This window comes from Embiotoca jacksoni, unplaced genomic scaffold (assembly GCF_022577435.1).
Source record: "Embiotoca jacksoni isolate LCO1_2020_lvr unplaced genomic scaffold, fEmbJac1.0.p SCAF_2, whole genome shotgun sequence".
Lineage (NCBI taxonomy): Eukaryota > Metazoa > Chordata > Actinopteri > Embiotocidae > Embiotoca > Embiotoca jacksoni.
Genome location: NW_027185340.1, coordinates 13,856,690 through 13,875,076, shown reverse-complemented (window position 1 = coordinate 13,875,076; position 18,387 = coordinate 13,856,690). Strand labels below are relative to the sequence as shown.

The 18,387-nt window shown below is 42.7% G+C and overlaps 1 protein-coding gene across 2 annotated transcripts; it reads left to right on the top strand.

Annotated features, from left to right (window-relative positions):
• Positions 1-1,604: 1,604 nt before the first annotated feature.
• On the top strand, positions 1,605-16,753 carry agpat3 (1-acylglycerol-3-phosphate O-acyltransferase 3). 2 transcript variants are annotated; one of them, XM_069154691.1, is made up of 10 exons: positions 1,605-1,792; positions 10,882-10,939; positions 11,173-11,403; positions 11,880-12,049; positions 12,196-12,357; positions 14,034-14,187; positions 14,278-14,380; positions 15,482-15,557; positions 16,106-16,304; positions 16,476-16,753. In XM_069154691.1, the coding sequence occupies exons 3-10, from the start codon at positions 11,226-11,228 to the stop codon at positions 16,565-16,567; spliced, it is 1,134 nt and encodes a 377-aa protein (XP_069010792.1). In that variant the 5' UTR covers positions 1,605-1,792; positions 10,882-10,939; positions 11,173-11,225; the 3' UTR covers positions 16,568-16,753. The 2 variants fall into 2 exon arrangements, with proteins under 2 accessions (XP_069010792.1, XP_069010793.1); XM_069154692.1 differs by lacking the exon at positions 1,605-1,792 and adding an exon at positions 1,802-2,557.
• The last annotated feature ends 1,634 nt before the right edge of the window (positions 16,754-18,387 follow it).

The following is an 18,387-nucleotide window of genomic DNA, read 5'->3' as shown; positions in this document are numbered from 1 at the left end:
ACGGGAACGTATTTTTAAAATGAAAAGGGTAAAGAAATAAAAGAACATGAAATAAAGTATAAAGTCAATCAAGTTTGCATGTCTTAGTTGTCTCACCAGGTGCCGACAATGTTGAATGATTTGGGCCAGGTGACAACAGCTTTGGTTTGCTGACACTAATCCAGAGTATAAATAGCCAGCATTAGCCCAGATAACCAGACAGGCCAATATGTCTGCCCAACTGCAACCTGAACACATCAACGAAATTAAGAAGACATCTATCTGTGGCAAGTATTCACAAACGGTGGCTTGAATGAGAAACTCTAGACTTCATTGAGAAAAAGAAAAGATGGAAATGTTGTAGTGAACGGTCATGAACATGTCTCATTCTGATTTCAGAAAGAGAAAAGGCAGTATGTTATTGACCAGATTTATCACCAAAAAAAAGGTCTCAAAAGGGAGTAATGAATAGGAAGTTAGTGAGCCATTTGCTTGGCTGATTTCCTGGTTTGGGTGTAGTTCTTCATGTTGGCCAGCAGAGGGCTAAAGAGGTCTAAACCATCCACACCTGCTCAGTAAGTGAACGAACTAATGACAGGACACTGGCTGTGTACCGGAGGACTTGGGAGGAAAAAAAAAACCCAGCAGTGGTGGAGAGTAACGAAGTACATTTACCGTACTCTAGCACTTTTCTACAATTTTGAGGTACTTGTTTTTTTTTTTCTCGAGTATTTCCAGTTTATCCTACTTATGATTTCCCACTACATTCAGAGAGAAATATTATACTTAACTACATTTCATACACTATAGCTTTAGTTATTTTTATGATTAATATTTTACACTGGGTAATAAAACAAACATTACTAATACACAACATTGTTAGAGATTAAACCAGTGGTTTCCAAAAATTTTTGGCTTCTTATATATAAAAATTGTCCCTCCTAAACTCCTCATATTTTGGGGGGGTTTTCTTTCTTCCTCTCCCAAGAGGCCTAATCTTCTGACAGCCCTTCAGTTTTATCTGGTGTTCCTAGATATAAAACTATATTTAGTAGTTCAAAGCCGCTCCACCTGCAACATGCTGCTGACTGATGCTTCAGTTTTATTGATCTAATGAGGTTGTATGTGATAATATATCAGTCAGACGGACCCAACCAATAATTTGACTGGCATTTCGTTGCTAATACCTATTTCTTTTTTTTACCTTTATCCTTCTACCTCTGTAAAACGTAATAAACATTAAGCCTCATGCTCCGTTTCAGAAGCGGTGTACTAAAAAAAAAAAATATTAATTTCACACGTGGGTAATAAAAAGTGCAATGAAAGGCAAAATGTTTCAGTCAAAATTGGAAACCTGTGTAGGTAGGTTTAAAAAAAAAAAAAAAAAAACTTGTAAATATTGTTGAAACTCAAGACTCATTTCCTTTCTGGTGCAATTTCAGTGACAAAACTACATTTGAATACATAAGAAATGATCTAATGAACCAGTAAAGTGTGACATTATAAACCTCACGTAAATGTTTTTAATTAATTTGTATTTATTTATTTAGTAAACCTGTCAGTTCATCTGCAGCCACGTGTGAGGCTGTCCTCCTGTTTTCGTGTGAATCGACGAGGGGCCGAACCGGATGTGGGACCTGAAACCTTCAGACGGGCTTTAACCGACAAACGATAGTGCTTCTGCAAATCCCGTGACCTCAAAGTCACTTTTTTTTTTTATTGCGTTTCAGGAAACGGGAGAAGTAAAGAAGCGTTCATTATACCGACTTTCCTTTGCGCCCCGAGGAGACGAGAAAGTGTGAATCATCTGCAGGTAAAACCGGACTGACGCTACTGGCTAACTAGCATAGTAGCACGTCAGTTGCCTCTTTTTTTTAATTTATTTGTTTTGTTTTTTAACAGGAGAAGAAAGCCACGTGGGGGGGGAACTTGTCATTTAATTAGCAACCGGACAGCGCATCTAATTGTCGCTATTTCTTTGTTCCAAAAAAACAAGTATTATCCGTGCTGCGGCGATATTGCTAATTTAGCACGCGCCGTTAGCCTCTCGCTCCGGCTCCCTTCAGATCTGCTGTCGACGGCTCGTTAAATGAATGAAGGCAGACGGGAGACAGGTGGGGGGTTTATTTAGTTTTTATATACAGGTGGACAACGATCTGCGCTTTGTAAGCTTTGCGACTCCCGGCCGAAGCCCATGTGTGTCCAAGAGACGAGCCGAGTCAAGGGGGGGGGCTGCGGTGACGGGGGACGCGCTGCCGGCGCGTCGCTGCTCCGGAGTCCACGGAGGCGGTTTTATTTATTTACTGAGGCGATGCAGCAGCAGCTGAAGTAACATGCAGCTTGATGGCAAAGTGTAAAGTAGCAGTGGATTCATTTGGGGGGTAAAAACTAAAACAAAAAACAAAAAAAAAAACAACCTGACATGTACGTCACATGTGCGCCAGCTGGCTCCGACCCGACGTCGCACCACACGTCAGGTTACTGGAGTTCATTTGAGTCTGCGGTTCTGCAAGCCAGGGTTAAGTTCAGTCTTGAGCCTTAGTTTTAACCTGCAGGACCAGCAGCGCGTGCCAGTCAGGTAATGTGACCCTCATCTTTCCCAGAATTATTAATACTTTTCTTCTTTTTTTTGCCAGTGACTTTGTGATGTTTAGTAGTGATTAGATTTAATGCTGTAAGGGTTCATGTTGTGTGCAAGAAGCAGCTGTGGTCTCGTAGTACTTCCAGTAAGTTATGTTAGACCGCAGCCAAATTGGAAATCCATTGATAACGCCTTTTCATGGACAGGAAAATAATGAAACATATAATGAATTCATAATGGTTGTTCCACACAGCTGTTGTAGATCCACCTGTTAGTGTTGTGTTTGCATGCAGCTGACCTTGACAGGGGATACGTAGACTGATGTAGTGCTGGCTAATACAAATGACTAATGTCTGGTTTTTTTCTTTCTTTCCTTACACAAGGTGTGTGTGTGGTGGAGGGAGGTTTTTTTTTTTTGGTTCCATGATAAAAATGAATAAAACGAAGCCAATTGCATCTGCAATCTGTTAATTTTCTGAGGATAATTACAAGCTGCTGTCTAATCTTTTCCTCTTTGGTTATAATCATTATTACTTCACTTTGACCAAAGGGACCCCTATTAGCTATTGCACACATTAATCAGACAAAACATGATAAATGATCACTGTCATGATTATGAAATTTAGTGTGATGATTCATTTTCATATACATAATTGAAATTAATGAATTAATTGTATTTTTTTTTTTCAATTTTATGCCAGTTGTAGTATAAGCCTAATCATAATTTCATAACGCACATAAAACTAATGAAGAAAAAGAAGAGCAGCCATTTATTGTTCGGGGCGTAGGCTTTGCGTTTTCTGCTGCAGTGACTCTATTTCAACCTAAAATCAGCCCTTTAATTATAATGACGTCTTCAGAGGATTTTAAGTGGGGTTTTTTTCTCTTTTTTTTTTCCATAAACTGAAGTGTAAACGGATGAATTGTATGATAAAACATGCGCTTATTGCAGTGGGGTCCAAATTGGCTCAAAGCTCGTATGGTTGATCACCCGAGTCGTATAAATGCACTCGTCATTTGAACAAACCGTGTTGGTTCAAAGTGCAGTGATTTGTCTGTTTACATGTGGTAATCTGTTGATCACCTTTATCTGCTCGTCAATCACAGTGTTGCCATACTGGACTTTTAAGACATGCAATACATGCGTAGATAATCCTTTATCTAAGCAATGGCAACTTAGATTATAAAGGCAGGCTTTTGTAGCAGACCGGCAATTTCACACATGAACTCCTCCTCCCCATTTTGCTGTTGGTGCCATTATGTTGCTGCCTACAGCTAGAAGGACCTTTATGTATCCTTGAGTCTTAGCAGTCATCACTTCTTACCGTGACCACATCCAGACAAAGCGCTGAGTCAGCTTTTAAAGGGTTGTAACTATGTTTACTTTACGTCTACCATCTCTTTGCCATATTTATTAACCACTTCCCGTCCTGTCTGAGATGAGCCCTTCTTCAGAGGCTTTGCATAAATGCGTGTAGTTCCCAGTTTCCCCGTTTAAATTGTCATTGCTCACTGTGATTATTGTTATGAGTGGTATATGAACCAAAGGGGAGGTCTTTGAAGGTACCATATGCAAGATTTAAGTCTCCTCTTGTAATACATGCTGGTGCAATCAAAGAATTGTTGGATTTGAGCCGTTTATGGGATTTATTGTAAAGCAACCAAGATGCACACTGTGACGCAGTGTGAATCTTACTTGTATTATTTCCATATGTAATTTTGTAATGACAGTGATATCTTTTGTTTGTCTTATGAACTGTGAAATCTAATCTTGCCAGTGGGATTTAACCAGGGTAAGTGCTAGTTCAATCTCTCTTGCTGTATTTATCACCTTCCATGTTAGTTTTGGCTTTCTGGCCTATGAGTGCATGGTCATAATCGAAGAAACGGAGCAAATCCGGAGGGTTGTTTTACCTGCAATTGTAAAATTTAAACTTTAGTGTTCATCAGTGATGCTGCTTTAAAATAAGCATCTCCCATTTGGCCAAACAAGCAACAACTGACGGTGCTCTCGGGTGTTGGGCAGTGCAGTGGTGCTATCTAAGGATTGACAGCTCTTCATGCTTTGAATGCCCTTCATTGTCGAGCTATCACATTGTATCTTTATCTCTGTTTGTATTTGGCTTTATCACCCAGTGGTAAGGCCTTAGGACCGTAGTGTAACCTTCGACCCTGTTTGCTTCAGTAAACACTTGACAGTCTTTTTCTGCCTCAGGCTTCTGTCTTGTCAGAACCACATTATCGTGGTCGGTGGAGGAACCCAAAGCCCTTTGTTGGCTTACCCTCAAGCCCTGTTTGCCACCTCTGTGTGGCTGAGCACTGTAGGTCTGTTGTGAAACATTTTCCATTCTGCCAAGAAGAGAGAGAGCAAAGATTGTCTTTAGAATAATTTATCCTTAATTATTCTTCTCCAGAGGGAAAGCACAGCGTGGCAACACATGGAGTTCATTTAGGGAACTATTGATCATCTCTTTGGGCTCATCGCTTACTTAATGTTACGTGTTACTAACTGGTGGCCAATGGCAGGTTGAATTGTGGATATCTACATTACGTTTGGTTACTGGCACAAGAGATGCCATTCTGATAACTCCACCCAGGCAGTGAGAACCCGGGTTTGTTCGTTGTTAATGTTAATGAAATGTGACATATCCAGGGTGCCCATAGCCTGCTAATCAGCACTAATCTGATTCACTGGATTAGAGGACGGGAATGTTTGCAAGACACTGCTTACAGTACATGTGTGCCTCCTTCCTTCCTGAAGTGAGCCATCTTTCTAGGCGTCTTCCTCGCATTCATAGTGGGCTCCAATAACAATCTACGGTGGCGTTTTTGGTGTTTTATTTATGCACTTGCTCTTAATGGAGATTTGTTCTTTTTAGGGACTTTTGATTGGCAATACTTTGGTCTCAAGTAAGGTCTTGGTTGATTAGGCAGTTCCTCCAACTGGTCCAAGGATCTGGCTGTTCTTGCTGCCATCATCATAATCTCCCTCTTTCCTTCTCTGGGATTATCATGGCCATGAACTAGGACAGCCTGTGACCATCCACTGCTCTCTGTAGGCCTTTTCTTTGTCTTTTTTCTGGCTGTGAATTGGAGGTGTACCAAGAGCCAAAATGCTGAACCAGAGTGCTGTCATGATATTCACTGGAATTTGTGGGGCGTTGGTGGTCATGGCAATGGCCTACTACGTCTACTGGTAAGTTAAATGTGCGAGAGGTGGTTTGGCCTGTGGCCGCAGCTCGTGGAGACGAGTCCTACCACGTTTATTAGGAACGAATAAATCTAGAAGTGAGCATAGGACTTCTGGGCTTATCTCAGCTGTTCACAGCACAGACCATTGCAAGCTCAATTAATACGTCTTGACAAAGTAACAGTTCCTGCCAAGTTGTGGCTGCACTTTGACATTTTTTTTTTGCTGGTGGTCTGTAAATATACATTTGAACAGTCATATTTGGAAGAAAGCAGTGGTTATTTGTTTGTACAGAAGATGTATTCAGGTGATGCAGAGCAGAAGCGGCTGGCCAGCCTTAAGCAGCTTTAACCCAGTGAGCATTACTAATCTTTCCTCCAGGCTGGGTTTGCTAGACAAACCAAGTGTTTGTCTTTCTGGACTCCTCTTATTTCAAGAGAACACCTGTATTTGTATTGACACCTTCTGAAAAAGGTGATTTGTTAGACAGTGTGGCGATTTAATGAAGTCCTCGTTTTTTAAGCTCAATATTGTTGAGATTTTATTTAAGTTTAGGTAGAGGTTGAAGTGTGGGCACTTTGATCCAAATGGAGTTGAAGTGCCTATTCTAGATGCGAAACTATTAAACCAAATAGATGACATGGACGACACTGATCCAAGCAGTTGCACCAGGCTGGGAAACGCAAAATTGTTAACTTGATATCGAGACTGATTTACCTTGACATGACTGTTGTTTCGTAGTAAATATATTGTGTAGAAAAGGATAAAACTGGAGTGAATACCTTTTGTAATGCTTTAGATGACACGTAGTCACACCATATAACGCAACCTCAGCAATGCGAACTGATATTATCAGGTGTTGCTTGCTTATCACGGATAAAGCGGTACTGCCTGCTGATAAGAAAGAGCAACTGCAGTACAGAAAGGTCAATGGTGTGCGTTAGGAAATTAAAAGCTTGTCAACAATTATTGATTTGTTCACAAACATTCTTCCTTTGCACAGAAAATCTGTAGAAATGTGATTGATTGACCACTTAACACCAATTCTTACATCTCGTATGTTAAATATTGCGGATAGTTAAAAGTTTTTACAAAGGCAGTGTTACTGCACATAGTCAATGGGTAAAATACACTTTGGTGACTCGTGGCCAATATTCAAACTTGAATGAAAGTGTGTGTTTGTTCCGTTATGACTCCAGGCGTGAACACAGACAGGAATGTGTAAAGGAAGACTCGACCAAAGTTCACGGTGTCCTTGGAAATATGTCTCCGAGCTGTTACACACACGGTGACTGTTTGTTGCCACAGCAAAAGGGAACTTCTGCATTCGCTGCTTGTGGCTATACAATCGGTCAGTGGCTGATCGTGGAGGGAGAACATTCAGAAATGGGTTCAGAAGTTCAGATACTAACACGAGCACCAGTTACTTGGTTTCAAGAAATGTCTTTGATCTCGCAGACTCGGGTGACATTTTTCAATGACATTCACATGTAAGCAAAAACATCAAAGAATTGATAATCGGCTTAACTAGCTTGATGAAAGCGTATCACAGCTTGTTTTTATTGTTACTACAGAGCAATCAAAAACAAATGAGTTAACGGTTAGGGCTCGCCCGATCGTGATGTTTTAGTTGACAATTTAGTGTCATGCAAAATTTTGCTATTAATTGTTTAGTTGTCTAGTTCTGTTGATTTAATGCCACTATTATAGTATAAACCTAATTACAGTTGGCCAGTAAATCATAGCAGAAGAATTAGATTAATTCGTCAATGGAGCACCAGTCAAACCTCAAATGGTGGAAAATGACGTCTGATATTGAGTTTTCAGTTGAAGGACAGATGTACCATTTTTACTTCCAAGATGTAAACCTATAGCTTGTACTGCCGTTTATTGATAAGCAGGGTTATTACAGACAAAAACTGCCAGGTTGAAATTCCCCAGAAGTGTCGCATTAGCTACAAATTGAACGTACTGTGGTGTAACTTCACCCTCCCAGTCTGAACAAAAGTCACATCTGTAACATAATGCAGAGACAGCTGTTGAAGTTTTGGACTCAATGATACACATGTACAGTGGCCAGTATTTTAACACTTCAGAGATATTTTATTCACTCCAGATATTTGTAAATGCTTTTTTGTTTGCTGGCCCAAAAGCCTGTGAAACTTGGATGTGCATGTAAGATTTAATTTCCCTACCGCCCAGGCCACTTCATTAGTCTGTGTATTGTGTTACAGTGCGAGAGGGATTGATTGCATTGGATAAAAGACTACCCACAGTAATCTGGCGTTGTCAACAATGGCACAAATTAAGACCGCTCGGTTTCTGTGGGCTCAAATTGGGGTCAATAAGATTTTGAGCTTTGAAAGTGATGTTCATGAATAATTCCAACATTTGTAGTTGTAAATAAACCTGTTAAATAAAGTCGACGCTGTCCATGTGTAGAAAAGTGTTTGGGGAAAAAATAAAGTACACAGTGTGACTGAAATCAGTGAATACATTATACCAGTGGTGATGTTACAAGAAGACACTGTGAAAATAAAGGGGCTTTTGTGAACATGTGATACAAAGCACAAAACCAAGTGGCCACCCACCGTGAAATTACCCGTTAGTTTGTGAACTGCTTGTTTGAAGCCTGGAGTCTGGCATTTTTGCTGTCCTGATCTTTCTTTCTTTTTTTTCTTTTTTTTTTTCTTTTTTTTGAGCCAGAAATGAGGAACTCGATGATACTATGCCCGCCCACCTATACCAGGAACATGACTGCACCCCAGGCCTGTCAATTAAACCAGGCTGCCCCACAAAATACCTCTCTTTGAGGCCTAATATTTACTTATTTGTAGAGTTATTTTCTGATAGACCACCAGAACTCTGTTCAAAAGGAGTGAATTCGGTGAATGACACCAGAATGACTTGAGAAAAACAATATTGACTGTGTACTTCATTAAGAGAAGTTAATTCTCTGGTAGTCTATTGAAGCCTGTACTGTCTATACTGTGCATTTTATATTTAATATATATATGTATATATATATTTTTTTTTTATTATTTTTATTTTTTTTTTAACTGTTATTTTATTGCTTTGTATTGCTTTCCTGTATGCTGCTGTAGCGGGAGGGGGGGGGAATGTCCCCTTGGGGATTAATAAAGTAATTACCTAACCTAAGCCAGAGGTTTTTGGGAGCCTGTCCCTAGTGGGCCTCAGTGGTATTGCATTTAAAGGCACTTCTGCATTTGCCTCGGGTCCTGAATGCTTTAAAGCTCAAAATCTCCTCGACCCTAATTTGACCCTGTAGGTTTGCTCTTTACTGAGACTGTCCTTGGAAGAAAGGTGGTGGAGACGTGAGTGTAAACATACTTGGATTGCCTCAAAATGGAGACTTTCATGTTTGTGCAGAATGGCTCCTGGGTGTCTGCTTTTAGACTGGACTTTTACTGTACTGTGTAAACCAATGATGTTCAAAGAGACTAGTCATTTCCGACTCGATGTGAACAAGACCGTATCTGTGGTTGAGGACCGTTCTGTCAGCAGGACACGTGCCCGGCACACAATGATGTTGCCTTTTCCTTGTTGTCCGGCATGCAGTCAAACAGTAAACGGCTTCCTGTTTTTGCTGGTTTGCTGGCACAGTTGTGGCAGTTTTACTATCACTGTTCTGTTACTAGTATAATAAAGATGGAGCAAATATGTTCATAGTATAATAAAGATGGAGCAAATACAAGATTAGCCCTCAGAAAATCAAACTTCATGAAGTAGAGCAGCATTGATGCTTTACTTTTGAATCCCATCATGCTCCATATTCCAAAGTACAGTAAATTCACGTGAGATTGAACTCTTCTTTATTTAATACTTACCGTGTAGAGAAGCTAAACTTGGTTTAGTGCAGTTTAAATTTGTTTTATTTACGTAGATTAAGAATGTTTTTCAACAAACCCAACGGCACAACGTGAAACAAAGCGCGTAGATGTCGACCACAGATTAGAAATGGTTCAGCTTTTAACTGGCTTGACCTACACTTTAATGAGCTTTGATGCAGATGTGGGGACAGTCCTAGTCAAAGCTAGTTGGCCTGTTGTCATGGTGATTGATACCATAATTGATAATTGTCGCGTAGAGCGAAAAACGTGGATATATCGGTGAACAGTGTCAAATTGGCCCTTTGGACAAACTCTTAAACATCATTTTTTTTTTTTTTTGCATAATACAGAATCAGATCCATCTTTTTCCCGTCTATTAATTGTCATTGTATGCTTCTCTGGCCTATCCCATCATGCGTTGCATAAACACAAAACGGAGCTCATAGTCAGACACCGTCACTGACATCAGGGCGATCAAATGGAGGAGAATTGGAAACCCAAAAGAAACTCTCACAATCCCAGACAGAGCTGGAGATGTGGGGATCTGTTTGGGCTCCTGGCGGAGTGTCTTGGGCTGCTGCTCTTCATTATTTTCAAGATCAATCATGTTCTCGCACAGCTCACTTTCTGGCCAGCAGTCCAAAGTTTTTTTTGTTTTTTTTTGTGTGTGTGTGTGTTTTTTTAAGGGGAAGAAAGCAGCAGGTTTTACATCAGATGTGAAGCCTGAAGCTGAACCACGCTGAACTTTTTTTTTTCTTCGCTCTCCATTTTGTAAATGTCATTTTGTAGACTATTAACATGATACCGTCTGTATTTGAGTAATGCTTCGAGTCATATTTGTGTTCCTGTGAAAAATATTGATGTTTAGCCAATGACATTGAAAATGTATTCACTGTAACAAATCTACCGCACCACCATGCTGCGCAGATCAAAATCATTACAGCCAAAATAATAACGGAGTGACCCTTGACTTACTCATACCGTTGTGTGTGTGTGTGTGTGTGAACTAACATGCCACATTACTTACGAGGGCTTCGTCCTGCAGTGGCAGCTATGCTGTCACAGCATTTAACATTCGGTGTGTGTTGACCTGCCGCCCACGCCAAGAGTGATACAGGCTATTTCTGACCCTCTTAATGTATTAGCAAACATAATTCAACCTGTTTGCGGAAACACGCACGGGGCACTTTATTAAATTCTGCTGTAATGACGCTGAACTGCAGCCTTTTCTGCATCACTCCCGTCCCCGTTTGCTCAACCTCTCCTTTTCTGTCTTTCAGGACCGTGCTATTGGCCGACGGTCCGTGTAAACGGGGCTTGTAAAATAATTCCACCGTGGTAAGAATCCCCCGCCGGTTTTTATTTCAATTTCTTTAAAGCACATTTTCCTGAAGAACGGCAGACTTGAACGACCTTTTTGTGTACGCTTTCCTTCTCGTAGTTCGCCACCCTCCAGGCCTTTTATTTATTTATTTATTTTTTAAATTTTCACCTCGTGCCTTATTTAGCTCTCGGCACGTCTCTCTGTACAGTCGTTCTCATCGCGGCCTCTTGCTGCTGCTCTCTCTCAGGTTGGTCGTAGTGTGTAGAGAGGAGCCGACTCCGCTCTCCAGGCTCCTCAGCCATGGGTCTGTTGGCCAACCTGAAGAGCCTGTTCATCCTGCAGCTGCTGATGGGCTTTGTGTTTGTGGTGAGCGGCCTCATCATAAACTTCATTCAGCTGTGCACCTGCATCCTCTGGCCAATCAACAAGCAGCTCTACCGCAGAATCAACTGCCGGCTCTCCTACTCCCTCTGGAGTCGTAAGTAGACGACGAAGTAGTCTGTTTTTATGGAAGATTTGTGTTGCGCTCGTACTTTCTAAATTGGTAAACCCAAAAAAGACGGCAGGGGTTTTGAGCTGCCGTCGTCTCCTGGGCATCGGACAAAACGGATTAAAGCTGAAACACTTTCAGATTATATTCAATCTCCCTTTGATTAAATATCAGCCGTGGTGCTTGGCCTGTCATGTACACTGAATTTATTTGAGCGACTCGGCTGCTTTTAGGAACTCTGAGGACGGACCTTAAATTTGCACCACAATAATTATCTAAAAGAAATGCAAAATAAGAAGAAGCTAAAACACTCGTGTAGATTTGCTGATGGTTCCCTGGAGGGTTGTCGCAGTGATTTGAAGCACGAGTCACACGATTGGGTACTTTTTAAAGTGTTGTTTTTATGCAAGATATGAGTAATGAAATGTTTCCGTTACTCATGCTGCCTCATCGTGTCTGTGTAGAGCTGGTGATGCTGCTGGAGTGGTGGTCGGGCACAGATTGCACCCTATACACTGACCAGGCTACGGTGGACAAGTTTGGCAAGGAGCATGTCATCATCATCCTCAACCACAACTTCGAGATTGACTTCCTGTGTGGCTGGACCATGTGTGAACGATACGGCATCTTAGGGGTCAGTTAAGCACCGAGCTATGACCGTTGATACTCGAGCTTTAAGATTTTGTTTGTTTTTGTTTGAATTAGAGCTACTCGCCGTTGCATGCTTCTCCTCATAACTTCAGCGTGACGTAAAAACCTGCACTTTTCCTCCTTCTCTAGAGTTCAAAAGTGCTCGCCAAACACGAGCTGCTGAAGGTTCCTCTAATTGGCTGGACGTGGTACTTTCTAGAAATCGTTTTCTGCAAAAGAAAGTGGGAGGAGGACCGACAGACTGTCTTCACAGGACTGGACAGACTTAAAGACTACCCTGAATTTATGTGGGTAGGTACACGTCAGACACACTTGTGTTTGTCCATTTTTCCGGCTTGACCGTTATATTCCATCTGCATAAATACTAATATCGACTGTTTGTGTCCACTGCGCATGTAGAAAGTGATGCGACTCGCTAGCGCTGTTAACTCTGGCTCAATGCCATCCAAGTACTAAAACCCTCTCCCTGGACAGAGCTGATGAGAAGCATGTCTTTAGTTTCATCTTTGAGATGAGGGTCGTTGTTTGAGCTGCACGTCCAACATCAAACTCGCTTCGTCTGGCCGTTGATGATTGATCTGTAGTCATCTTTACATGACCTCTAATCTTACAGCACCACACAGGTTTTCCCTGCAAAGCTCCTGATCCCGGTAGCAGCGTGTTGTTCTCCTCCTGATGTTGTTTAATGGAGGCTGGCAGACAGCTTTTAGTTGCGACCTTGTGACGGGAGAAATGCATTACAACCAGGCGCCAGTGAAAACGCAAAATAAGGAAGAACAACACTTGCGTATACTAATCACATTTTTTTTTTTTTTATTATATTTTAATGACTGTTCAGATACACAAACTCTCGTCCCATCCGTAGAATATTTCTTTACATTTAAAACATGGTAAATTCCAACGTGGGTCTTAATTTTGTAGCTTAAGCCATCACCTATAAATTGAGTTACAATCCCTCATTGAACAGGAAACCTGTAAGCACAACTATGGGAAGTAAAGTAGATCAAAGGTCGAGCTGACAGTTGGCCTGTAAGCTTATTTACAGCGAGCAGTTTGAGTCCTTATCCTTCTTTTGTACTCCGTTATTTTTTTTCTTTCTCACAAGTTTAACAAAACTTGGAGGGCGTTTAAAGCTTTGCGGACCGTGCTCGTGTTCCCACATCTCTGCTCTTGAGTACAGTGGTATTACTACCGCTACAATGGATAAAAAAATAAGTTGTTATAAACTGCAGTCATCCTTTTATTTGCTTAACAACACCTCCGAGTTTCACAGGAAAAACAATCTTATCTGTTAAAATTGTGGGAAATGATGCTGCAAGCCCTTTGACCGACTTTCTTTCACATAGCTTGATCTTGGCACTAAGACCCAAGTACAGTTCACCGAGTGCGTCAGCTGTATTTGAAACGTCTCAACAGGAGGTGGTGTGTTTGTTTTACTTTCCTGTAAAATGTGTTGAAAAGGACATTCCTCTCCATAAACAGGCTTCAACCTGCTTCAGGACACTCTTTTGTTTTAGTTGTTGTTTGAATAAACAGAAACATACGTGGGAGGCATCTCAGCTGGTGACAGCAGGCCGGTCTGTTGTCCGTCACCCTTTTGTGAAACTTGTGAATCTGTCGTACAGGTTTCCTCAGTGACTCCACCAGATCTAAAATTAGGTAGATCAGCAGCTGATCGAATTACCCTCCAGGTCGAGCATCGGGCTGCTGCTAATGACAATGCTTTCTATGTTTAGATAGACAAACTAAACTCTCTGCCATCCACCCGGCTGCTTTTTAAAGAGATGCGATATAAGGACTCGATCTTGGCGTCGTGTTACATTGAGGTGAACTTGATCCGTTATTGAACCGAGAGAAAAGAGGTCACCTCAAGCCTGTCATTTTTTTTCTTTTTATATATATGTGTGTGTGTGTGTGTGTGAACACTAACTGACTTGAGAACTAACACTGCTCGCCTCCCTCCACAGTTTCTGCTGTACTGCGAGGGCACCCGCTTCACAGAGCAGAAGCACCAAATCAGTATGCAGGTTGCAGAGAGTAAAGGCCTGCCCAAGCTCAAATATCACCTTCTACCCAGAACCAAGGGATTCACCACCACACTGCAATGTCTTAAGGGCACAGGTGGTGTACCAAAAACACACCAAAAGTTTATCATGTTTAAAATGCACGTTCTTTTTGTTGTTCTCATTTAGCTTTTCCCTTCTCTTGCAGTAACTGCTGTGTATGATGTGACTCTCAACTTCAAAGACAACCAAACTCCCACTCTGCTGGGCATCGTCAATGGAAAGCAATACAAGGCTGACCTGAGTGTGAGGTGAGTGCCGCCGAGACCCACCGTTCGCCGTTGCATCATCAGCTTTTGTAACAAGGACGCACGGCGCTGCCAGCTGTGCCGAGCTTCCTCGAGTGTAAAATGATGAATCAATTTGAGCACTTTGGCCTCCTTCCAGCTGCATTTTTGTCCCGCAACAATAAAAGCGATGGTGAGACTGGCCGGACTCCCGGCACGCTGATGCTCTCGGAACAATAGCTCTGATGGTCTGAGCGCTCCCCCCGAGGGAAGAGCTGGTTGGGAGATGGAAACGGAAAGGGAAGGCTCCCACTGAAACGGCTGGGAAATCCACGTCTGAACTTTGGAAACACTGTTGATTTAACTCAAATTAAACCATGAAGAACAGAAAAACTGTAGGATTTTTAGTTTTAAGGTCAGCAGACTGGAGGCAGTTCAACGTGCCTGACTGAAAATCACTTGAATTGATATGAGGCAGAGTGGACATGCGTTTTAGGTGAGGGAGCCCTCTGGTGGTGAGAAGCTGCTACTACACGTCTTAAGTGATATTAAGTGTGTATAACATTTTGAGTAGATTGATCATGAAATGTTTTTTTTGTTGTTGTTTTTTTAAATCTTATTGTCCATTAAATACTGACTTCACTGGCAAAGAAAGCTTTAAATTAGCCTGACCCGCTTAATGTGTGAATATGTGTATACAACAGTTCTTTTAGGTGGGTTTTCATCTGGAATTATGACTGTGGTCAAAACATGTACGCAGCAGAAATAATGAATTTGAGAGAAAAAAAAACATATTTTATGATGCAGTTCATCAGGTTTTAGGGCAAAAACGGACTTTGCTATTCTTATGAAGGTCACTCAGCTCTGCATATTATTCGTATCACTTCCTTCTCTGTGTTGTGGAAATGTTTAATTTTTGCTTTGTTCTTTTTCCGTTTAAATTGCAGCACAAATTAGCAAGCCCTATTTTATTTTTCATGTTTCTGAATTTGGTGGCAGGATCTATCAGTTGTGTATTAGGAGTCTGTTTCTGATTGTTAAGACGAGGCCTGTGAAGCTGTATATAACTCTTGAAGCCAAGTTGTGTATTGAGTCGTATATAATTACCTACCGTTTCCCATCCAGGCGGTTCCCTGTGGAGGAAATACCAGATGATGAGCGGGAGTGTGCCAACTGGCTGCACAAGCTCTACCAGGAGAAAGTAAGACGAGATTAAAGGAGCTGTTCGTCATTTAAAATCCAAACAGGAGCCGTCGCAGAAGTTGAAATGCACATCAAGAACAAATCATTCTTTTTCTATTGATTTGATGTTTTTGTTGTAGAATCTGAATGATACTAAACTTTATTGTTCACACTGACGTCGGTGCACTGAAGCGGTGAACTTCCCTGGGACTGTAATCATTTTAGATATTCTTAGATTAAAAAAAGAAAAGAAAAATGTAACAATTTCAAATTTACCCCAATGATTTTTTTCCCCCCTACATTATGTTCTGTAAAACATTTGTTGTTGTTTCCAAAGACTAAAGCAAGTGGTTTCAGAATAATCCCAAACATTTCCTTCGCACTTCACAGCGGTGCAGGAAGTGTTCGCAGATGTTTCTCACTTCACTTTGTATCTAATTCTGTCACATTTTAAAACTCTTCATAGATCAGGTTTAGGGGAGGTTACTGTTGTTTTAAATCAAATTAAACCGCGTTATTCATGATCATTGAATCCAGTACGAACCATTTCATTTCTTCATCCCTCAGGATGCCTTACAGGAAACATACAGCAAGGAAGGCAAGTTCCCCGGACCCACAATTATCCCACCTCGCCGGCCATGGACGCTGCTCAACTTCCTGTTCTGGGCCACCCTGCTGCTTTCGCCCCTCATCAATTTTGCTTGCGGAGTGGTCGTCAGCGGCTCCCCTCTCCTCATCATCGGCTTCATCATCTTCCTCATCATCGGTGGGTAAAACCTGCACCGCAGCGGCTCACCGAACGAAAACCGACGCAGCTTCTTTCTCACCTGGAATGTCTTCATTGTTACCTAACCTTTTTGTATGACTGTCCTCGTTCACCCCCCCCCCTCCCCCCTTTTCTTTCCCTTTTTCTTTTCTCCTTTGTTCTCTCCTCCAGCCTCCGTAGCGATCCGCCGCCTCATAGGGGTCACCGAGGTGAACAAAACGGGCTCCAGTTACGGCAACGTGGAGGCCAAGAAACAAAACTAAAGTGCGCCTCCCCCTCCCGCGTACGGCCGTTTCTGTGCTGCCGCCCTGCGGCGTCGCGCCTCCACCCAACTCCATCCTCCTCCTGCTGTCGAGTCAGTTGGTAGTCTGGGGAGGAGACCCGGCTGTGAAAACATTAATAGAGACCAGAGTTACAAATTCTTAACGGCACCAGAGCGAGAGGGTCTGGGGGGCGGGGGGGGGGGGGGGGGGTCCAAGCTCTCTGGTGCATCACAGAACATGAGGGGGGGGGGGGGGGGGGGGGGGTATGCAGCACTGTATTCACCTGCATCCTTCTTGATCCAGCTACCCCCCCCCCCCCCCCTCCTCTCTGTCTAAGCCCCGTTAATTCTCCGCCACGCCCAAGGTTAAACCTCCTAACACGTCTGAGGTCGCGCGGGGCCGCCATTCAGCCCCCATTTTCTGCTCCGCGCCGCCTGCGTCCACTTCCCGTCACGGTCGGTCACCAGCAGATCAGGGAGTGAGGATGCGCGGGTTCTTTTTGCCCAACGGAACGCGCGCCGACCCGTTTCTGATCTCCTCTAACCTCCATCCGGGAGCAGTGCGTTTCCGCAGCAGTGCGCATCCGTAACGTTCAGGACGTCTCCCTCCTTTTTTTTTTTTTTTTCTCACGAAGTGGGACTTGTAATGGGAGTCGATGCCTTGAGGCCCAGCCAGCCCGCTTTTCCTTAACGGGGGTCACTTCACCCAAATCACACAAAACGTATAGTCTGACCTGGAGGTATCCAGCCCAGCGAATGCCATTGTACGCAAAAGGTCGACAAATATCGACGCTCCGATTTTTGCCTACTGTGCCAATACAATGAAGGTGAACGAAATCATTATTTGGAAAACGTAACGGCAGAAACTACAAGTTGAATGTAAACGTGAAATAATAAAGCTCTACGAGTTGGGATGTTGTTTCTGGAAACGTGACTTGTGTTCTTCAGTTCCCCTTCACTGTATCAGAGTATCAGTCGAAGTCTTTCTAAACATCACATCATTTCTTGGGCTCCATACCGCAACGGTTGAGAGGATATTTTTGATTTTACTTCTGTGGCTTTGGTGTGCTGACCCCTTAACATCCTGGTTCAGAGAGGCTGGCGTCTGTTAAACTACAGCCGAGGGCTCCGATTTTTGAAAACTGTCCTTTTTTTTTTTTGTTTTAGGAAGGAAACCTAACATCTTCTTACAGGTCTCATTTCAATTCTTTTCCCCGAAGTGTGTTCCCACTTTCATTTTGCGTTGCACATTTAGGAATCATCGATTTTTGAATTGGACACTCTCTCTCTCTCTCTCTCTCTCTAACGTTAGTCTGATGTGAAGTGAGCCAGCAATCGCAGTCCAAAACACTGGAGCAGTTAAACGTAACCCCCCCCCCCCCTCACCCACCCTCCCTTCCCCCACCGGCGCCCATCCCGGCGGTTGAAATGCAGCTCGTCGTTTGACGTGACCGCTCTGCTGCTGCTGTCGGGCGGCAGCAGAGACCGACTGCAGGAAAAGGTCACCGACTGTCTTCACGGAGCCGCGCAGCTGCCAGCGTATTATTTTTGCTGTCCAGATTATAGACTGCAGTCGTCGACGTCTTTAACCTTTGCCTTAAATCAAGCTCGCTCTGGCGAGGCATCGCTTATTCGCAACCCCTTTAAAACGGCGCCCACCTCCTGTACCTCGACCGCTCTCTCTCCCTCCCGTCACAACAGCGCGTGGTGGAGTAGCATGCAGTAATTTGGTTTGATGACCAACATGAGTGACTGATTTAAAAAAAAAAAATAAATAAATAAATTTTTTTAAAAAAACCACCGCTTTCATGTCCGAAGTGG

Bases quoted from the DNA above. Each gene is read 5' to 3' on its own strand.
- agpat3 (XM_069154691.1), top strand. From the start codon at position 11,226: ATGGGTCTGTTGGCCAACCTGAAGAGCCTGTTCATCCTGCAGCTGCTG. The intron at 11,404-11,879 runs GTAAGTAGACGA...GTGTCTGTGTAG, and splicing joins CTCCTACTCCCTCTGGAGTC to AGCTGGTGATGCTGCTGGAG. The intron at 12,358-14,033 runs GTAGGTACACGT...CTCCCTCCACAG, and splicing joins ACTACCCTGAATTTATGTGG to TTTCTGCTGTACTGCGAGGG.